The following is an 8,637-nucleotide window of genomic DNA, read 5'->3' on the forward strand; positions in this document are numbered from 1 at the left end:
CTAGTCATCACCACCCACCGCCAACTCTTGGGCTACTCTTTTACCAACGAATAGTGGGATTGACCGTCACATTATAACGCCCCCACGGCTGAAAGGGCGAGCATGTTTGGTGTGACGGGGATTCGAACCTGCGACCCTCTGATTGCGAGTCGAGCGCCCAACTACGAACAAATGGTATAGAAAATGTTTATTATCTCTATGATATAATATTTCGCTATGAACGAGTAGAAATGTCTACGAACAAATGGTTTAGAAAATGTTTATTATCTCTATGATATAATATTTCGCTATGAACGAGTAGAAATGTCTACGAACAAATGGTATAGAAAACGTTTATTTTTTAGGCACACAGACTTAGGTGGATAATTTACTTTTTCATTCATTGTAAAAGTATATTTTTATAGAGAGTTGAGTGTGTTATACCAAAATTATTTTGAATATGTACAACAGAAAGTCACATGTCAACCACAGCCGATATGAAGTCTGGCGAAACGTTATGAATCAAAAGTGGATTTTGATTCATTTGCCTAGTGATACCTGGATATTACGTGATACCACCAAAAATTGATTGATTTTGGGAAGCGTGTGTAACACCTTTAGCGATGCAAAATATTCACACATTCAGATTATAAAGACGAGTTAAGATCGGGAATTTATAATTTCCAAGACGAAAATATATCTCGTAATTAATGGCTTTGGAAAACAAAGGGATATGGATCAGTTTGGGCGACTAGGACTATCCGGAAAGAAATCAGAAACAAGTCGTGCCCCAGCCGTTGTAAGCAAAAAGCAGTCCACTTGCTCTAGGCAACAGTATAATATAAGATAACGTTTTGGGACAACATGGGACCTGTTGGTCCACCTAGACAACAGTAGGACCAACAGTCAAGAAGGATCAATATCTGGAAAACCATCACAAGTGGCTTCCACAACATATCAGTCCAACCATCGCAAGAAACAATAATTCGTTCTATTCCGTATGAAGACGTCCGATCAAGTCGCTGGATGTAGCGCGTATAGATTTCTAAGCATCTGGGCTGTTAAAACGGGCGCTTGGAAACAGTTGACCTCGTGCAGAATAGAAATATTAGAGAAAGCTACATTTGGGAGAGGTGTGTTTTGAACATGACATCCTCACGACGGTTTCGTTTGTTTGTTGTTAAGCACAAAGCGAAACCCGATTTTTAGTGTTATATACTTCCACAGACTTACCGCTGAGCCACTGGATGGCCTTACGACGGAGTCCTTTGCAATGTAAACTACGTTGCAAGGGTACTCTTAAGATGCACGGTAATCTGAGCCTGACAGGACGTGGCGACATGAACTGTAACGACGTGTTGAGTCTTCAAAATCGTTTTAATATAACATACTCAACATTCTAAACTTGTAAAAACTTGAAGAAAAAAATCGAAAAGCTAAAATTTCTATAAAATCAGACTAATGATTAGAAAATGTGTACAAATATGACATTAAGATAGTCGAGTGTATATCAATTTGTAATCTCTAACACTGAAATCATAAGTTTATCAATTAGCTAAAGACTACAATACAGAAACAATATCTGTCTCACTGTCAGTTTAAAGACGTTTTACTTAAGTAAAATATCGCAAAACTGAATATATAAAAAAACACACAAAAACTGTGAAATAGTAAATATCACAAAAATACGAGATATGAAATTAAAATTCGCTTTGACCTAGGAGATGATGTTAATCCAATGAATTTTAGGCGTAAATATTACTCAGAAATTCAACATGTTTAATGTTGAGTAAAAACACACGTGTTTTAGAAAACACGTTGCATCATACGTACTGATAAAGTTCACATAACAATTGACCTTAAGGAGATAGATGTCAAAATCAAACATAACACTTGTTGCACCTGGAATTTATTTCATATGTGCAGCGTCATTCGCAAGTTGTTCAGAATATCAGAATTACTTTAAAATCTAAATTAAATTCATTTTTAGAAATTTATTGTCATAAGTTAAATATTCCGAATTATCAAAATATTAAGGTATAACGCTTGGGTTAGTAACAATAAAAATAACTTACAATATAACTCTTTTTGTTCTATCCTTTCCAGATTGTCTCAGTATCCTGGAACCCAGATAGATTGGGAAAAAGAAAATATTCCACAAGGTGCAAAACCAAGTTGTGAAGAAAGGTGCATTAAATTTAGTCAACTGTAGACGAGCGTCAAAATTTAGTGTACTATCTTCTGTGGGCTCGTTGGTGGAATTCTGAACCACATTCGATGTAGACTGAATACTAGTGATATAGGTTAGCTTGACCATATGTGCTACTCCAATCCACGAGCTAGCAAGTAGCAGCGTCAAAAGGATCCCAAAAGTTGAGCGCCGCAACTTTTCCGAACAACAGTTGCTTCCCTTTGTACCAGTTGGTGATTGGCTGTCATCCTCTACGTCTGCTGGTGGAAGATGTTGGAAAATGAAATTATTTTGAATTAGTTTTCCTTCGTGATATTATTCAGACACGTTTATGGAAGACAAAGGGACGTATAATTGAAATTAGATGAATTTTAACAATGAATATAACATCATGTATAACTAGAAATAGATGAATTTTAACAATGAATATAACATCATATATAATTAGAAATAGATTAATTTTAACAATGAATATAACATCATGTATAATTAAAAATAGATTCAATTCATTGTTAAAATTAATCTATTTTTAATTATACATGATGTTACATTCATTGTTAAAATTAATCTATTTTTAATTATACATGATGTTATATTCATTGTTAAAATTAATCTATTTCTAATTATACATGATGTTATATTCATTGTTAAAATTAATCTATTTCTAATTATACATGATGTTATATTCATTGTTAAAATTAATCTATTTCTAATTATACATGATGTTACATTCATTGTTAAAATTAATCTATTTTTAATATTACACGATGTTATATTCATTGTTAAAAGTAACATCATGTATAATTAAAAATAGATTAATTTTAACAATGAATGTAACATCATGTATAATTAGAAATAGGTTAATTTTAACAATGAATATAAAATCCTATATAATTGTACTCTTGTTTCAATAAATCTTCTAAGGTCGTCTCCCGGTGGATCAGCGAAAAGTTCTCGGACTTTCAATGCTAAAATTCGGGGTGGGGTGAGGTTTCCCGCGGTGGACAGAGCGCAGATAATCCATTGTGTAGCTTTGCGCTTAAAAAAACCCACAAAAAAGCTTCTAACGTCAAACTTTTGTTTTGAGAAAGGTATTTACACGCATTCAAAATAGAAGTGTATATACTAGAGAGCTTACCTTGAGTTAAAGCTATAGCAGTTACTAAACCACATATAATTTGTAATAACTAAAAGTGTGTTGACCAAAGTGACACATGAAATAAGAAACAACATTCACACAACATTCGAAAGTGACACATGAAATAAGAAATAAAATTCACACAATATACGAAAGTGACACATGAAATAAGAAATAACATTCACACAACATACGAAAGTGACACAAAAAATATTAAACAATGTTCACACAACATACGAAAGTGACACAAAAAAATACTAAACAGCATTCACACAACATGCGAAAGTGACACAAGAAATACGAAACAACGTTCACATAAAATACGAAACAACATTCACAAACCATAACAATAAGGATTATCTCCAAATTTTCAACAGCATGTACATTCACTAATTTTTTTCAACTGAATTTAATCAATAGGTAAAATTGATATTTTTCATTATGTTAATTTTGGCTGAATAATTGTTTGAAAATTTTAGGCCTAGCACTCTTTTTCTCTCTTTCCATGAACTGTGGTGAAGTTGTGTTCTTCAACCAGTACATCATAAGATGTTGCTTTATCGCTACACGTCAGTTGCCCTAACATCAAAGTAATGGCATAATCAGGGTTTGGAGATGGATGGGGGAGTTAAATTACCAAGGGATCCATGAGAAAGAGATGTTTCCGTGAAGATCAGTTTTAGCTCTAGTTGAATCTATTAAACTTAGCAATTTATTGAACATAAACAGTTTTGAGAAACACAATGCTACTATCATTCAAGATAAAAATATAACTTATTTTGAATTCCCCATCTCTTTATTATCTCCTTGATTTCTAAATTTTTGTACAAAACTCAGAAGCCATCTTTCTGAAGGGGCCCGGCATGGCCAGGTGGTTAAGGTGCTCGACTCGCAATGTGCGAGGCGCGGGTTCGAATCTCCGTCCCACCAAACATGCTCGCCCTTTCAGCCGTGGGGGCATTATACTGTGATGGTCCATCCCACTATTCGTTGGCAAAAGAGTAGCCCAAGAATTGGCGGTGGGTGGTGATGACTAGCAGCATTCCTTCTAGTCTTACACCGATAGATTAGGGACGGCTAGCGCAGAGAGCCCTCGTGTAGCTTTGCGAGAAATTCAAACAAACAAACAATCTTTCTGAAGGTAGGGGAGGTAGATGGCCCATTTGCTCCTTCCCCCCCCTCCAAATTTTTACGCTAGTGCTTTAATTGTTTGAAGTTAAGCACAAATCTACACAATGGGCTATCTGTTATCTGTCCACCACGGGTATCGAAACCCGGTTTCCACAGACATGCCACTGGAGGGCCCTAGTGCTTTAAATGAGTGTTCTTTTAAACTCAAAAAACAACATCATTGAAGTCAGTATTTCAGCCATTTCAACTAATTTCAGCTAAAAAAATAAACGCATATAAAAAATAGAAGAAAAAATAAATCAATAAAAAGTAATCTAAATAATAGCTGAAACAATAACAACAAATACATAATATGTTGGCATAAAAGACTATATGGGGGGCCCTTAAATAGACGAGTCTTTATTTTTTTACTTTCTTACATAAAATGTAAGGAGGCCAAACGTTAAATTTTCACAAACTGTACATTTTTAAATGAGGACTGTACGTGCTATGCAAAGTGATTAAACGCAAGTTGGAGAGTGGCAATATTTTTGGTTATACGCCCCCAGTTACTGAACTTCGAAAATGTTATATACGTGTATCATCTATAGCAGTGGTTCCCAACCTTTGGTGGCCCTCGCACCTCTCCCCTAAAAAGTGTGCATTAGACATTTCCTCTTGGTGACATTTGGAGAAAAAACGGACCCTATATAGGCCTCTTCCGCGCCTCCCCCCCTGGACCCTCATTTCGCACCCCAGGGGGCGGAAACATCCCTGGTTGGAAACTCCTGATCTACAGTGTGTTGAGAGGAAGATGTGTGAGTAAGAAGGATGAAATACAGTAATTTTAGAAGTTTTCTTTTACGATTTAATTATATTTCTGTGTGATAAATAGTTTCCAGAGAGAGAATTTTTGTGGTTAAGCACAAAGCTACACTGCTCTGCCCATCACGGGTATCGAAACCCGGTTTCTAGCGTTGTAAGTCCGCAGACATACCGCTGTGCCACTGGGAGGCTTCAGAAAGAGAAACCCTTAGAGATGTTTGTTTTGGATATTCAAACACAACTATATAAAGACTATCTGTACTAGCCGTTTCTAATTTCGAATTGATAGACTTTTATTTATTTGTGTGTTTGTTGGACATCGCGAAAAATTACGCGAGGGCTATCTGTGATAGCCGTTCCTAATTTTATACTGATAGACTAGAGGGAAAGGCGGCTAGTCAATAACACCCACTGCCAATTATTGAGCTCCTCATACCTAATCGAATAGTAGAATTTGACCGTCACTCTTATAACCCGTCTACGGCTTCAAAGTGCGGAACGTGATTTTGTAGCAACGAGATATGAACCATGGACCTTGGTATTCACAGCTCAGTACGTTAACCACTAGGCCACACACGATCATCCTAAGTAAGAAAATGCCAGAAATTCTATCATCATCCGATTTTCTTCACCTTGCTTCTACTGAGATAATAAAATATTACCAGTCATAGGATGTGTTAAAAATAACGGACAACTTACATTGCTGGGTGTCTCTTTATTTTAAAATAACGGACAACTTACATTGCTGGGTGTCACTTTATTTTAATTTTAAATTTTGTACTTAAAAAACTCGCCCCTTATTTACTTCGGGCGAAAAAATTGCTTTAGTTAAAAAGAAAGTGGCGCCAATATTGTCATTCAATTAGCTATTGGTTTTCCTGATGTTGTCAATATTGTCATTTCATTAGCTATTGGTTTTCCTGATGTTGTCAATATTGTCATTTAATTAGCTATTGGTTTTCCTGATGTTGTCAATATTGTCATTTAATTAGCTATTGGTTTTCCTGATGTTGTCAATATTATCATTTAATTAGCTATTGGTTTTCCTGATGTTTATTTCATCCCGGAATATTTGATTTTTTTATAAACAACTTGTTAAGATTTTTGAGTACGTGAACTTCATCATACTGATTGTTTGTTTTAAGTTAAACACAAAGCTACTCAATGGGCTATCTGTGCTCTGCCCACCATTGGGATCGAAACCCGGTGTCTAGCGTTGTAAGTCCGCAGACATACCGCTGTGTCACTGAGGGGGGGGGGGGGTCTTCCTACTTAAAAGATAATGCAGTCACGTGTTTAAGGCCCTTCAATGTGACCATATAATACATAACAAAGTTAGTTATGTGTTTCTGAATATTTAATGTTTTCATGCACCAAGGAAAAATCATTTGTGTACATATGAGTGCTTAACACTAATTATGAAACATAACCTTTTTATACCCAACTTTATTGTTTTCTTGGTGCAAGGCTACACAGTGAACATCTACTCTCTAGCCACCGCGAGATATCGAACATCGGATTTTAGCGTTGTAAGTCCGTACCCTTACCACTGACCCACTGCGAGAGCATGACAACAGTATGATCATTTATTTATAATCATTAATTGTGCCACTGACTATTAAATTTCTCCTAATAACTTGAGTTTGAGTACTCCGCATATTCAAAGTTTTGGGAACGAGTAGCTCATTAATCCGCCATTTCAGGGATTTAGCTCAGAACGATAAGAATAGTAAAAAATAGTAATATTTACATGTTAACGCGAACACTACTGCCAAAAAGCGTTGTATTAAATTAAGTTTTCACAAGCCATTAAAAAACTATTTTGAATTGAAATATAAAATTATAAAAAATAAATAAATCAATATTATATAAATTCAGCTTATTTCAGGATACATTAATTCAGAGTTCTCAGGAAAGTGAGTACAAAGAAATATTATATGTGGTGAAATACAGTCGTTATCACCAAATTCCAGAAATGCGTTGAAAACTCCAAATAATGTATAATTATCTGTCAATCAGGGCTTATTTTTATCTTTTTTTTCTGTTGCCGTTTCCCCTTGAGTAAACGACTCTGCCGAGAATGACAACATTCAGGATGGTTTTGTGGTGTACAAACTTGGTATCACAGGTTAGTATTAATTAATAAGTTTTATTAAACGATAAAAGGCTTATGCATTATATTTATGCAATAAATATAATACTATGCTGTTTTCCTGGTTTGCTAAGAGTTAAGATATGTAAAACATAATAAATAATCTAACCCTAAACAAACGTAAATATCACACCTGTCTTTTGGTTTGTTTAGGGTTATATTATATGACCTAAATTATAATAAACCAAACTTGTTTTATTTTAGATTCGTCTAGGGTTAAGTTATACACGTGATATGTAAATTATAATAAATCAAATCTATATTTTAGGTCTACTTGGAGATAAACTAAATAAACTCTAATAGATAAAACTTCTGTTGTTTTTTTTGTTGTTGTTGTTTTTTAGTGTTAGGTTATCTATATAATATGCAAAGTATAATAAATCAGGCCTGTCTTTCTGGTTTGTCTAGGGTTAACTTATATGCTTGAGTATATGTGTGTGTGTGCGCGCGCGCGCATAATATGCATGAGGCAGTATTAAATGTATTAACACAACTAAGATTACACAGGCCTGCGAATTTAAACTTCATAAAAGTTGTTTTGGTTTTAATAAGAGATTTTCCATAATTTAGTTACGCAGATTTCGAAATTAATATTTATTTTTTTCTATCACGTAAGGATTATTTTCAAATCGGGAAGAAGAAAAAAACTCTTACTTAGATCAAATTATTATTTCGTTTACCACCATGAACATTTTTTATTAATATGTTTGTTAACATAAATGCAAACAAACTGAAGAAAAGGGAAGAACATTGACGTCAAACGAATATGCATCCTGATTCATCCTGTTTTTGTGTGTGTGTGTGTGTGTGAAATCTACGTCTTTTAGTGTCCAAACTACGTCTTTCTTTTATGTATTGCGTTATGACGTTTTGTGAAAAATCTGTACGTGATGGAGAAAAACGGATATCATTTTCGGATTCTACAGTAATTCCTGTAGAACATGTAAAAATTTCAAGACAATAAATACAACCATCACAGGCCTCTGTTATTATTTACCATTCTAAGAATACAAAATACAGTTTTTATGTTAACTAAACCATTTCTTATTATTCATATACGCATGTATATCACCAAAGAGTTGTCATATCAAACTTATTGGACATCTAACAGATTTAGTTCCCAGAGTAAAGAAACCAAAACTTAACTGTCTGTAGGTTGGATGTGTTGTAGCCTCATCATATCCTAATATACCCCTGTATTGATTTTACCCAAGCATTTAGGTTGGTGTTTTCGAGAATATA

General features: G+C 34.5%; 1 protein-coding gene across 3 annotated transcripts in view; it reads right to left on the minus strand.

Annotated features, from left to right (window-relative positions):
• LOC106457296 (putative thiamine transporter SLC35F3) overlaps window positions 1-8,637 on the minus strand; it is a 62,029-nt gene that overhangs the window by 32,171 nt on the left and 21,221 nt on the right. For 2 of the 3 annotated variants that reach the window (XM_022383160.1, XM_022383161.1), the window contains exon 3: window positions 2,055-2,430. In XM_022383160.1, the coding sequence (XP_022238868.1) occupies window positions 2,055-2,430 (376 nt within the window). The remainder of the gene's footprint in view (window positions 1-2,054; window positions 2,431-8,637) is intronic. The other variant, XM_022383162.1, reaches the window with a different exon arrangement.

This window comes from Limulus polyphemus, unplaced genomic scaffold, assembly GCF_000517525.1.
Source record: "Limulus polyphemus unplaced genomic scaffold, Limulus_polyphemus-2.1.2 Scaffold314, whole genome shotgun sequence".
Classification (NCBI taxonomy): Eukaryota; Metazoa; Arthropoda; class Merostomata; order Xiphosura; family Limulidae; genus Limulus; species Limulus polyphemus.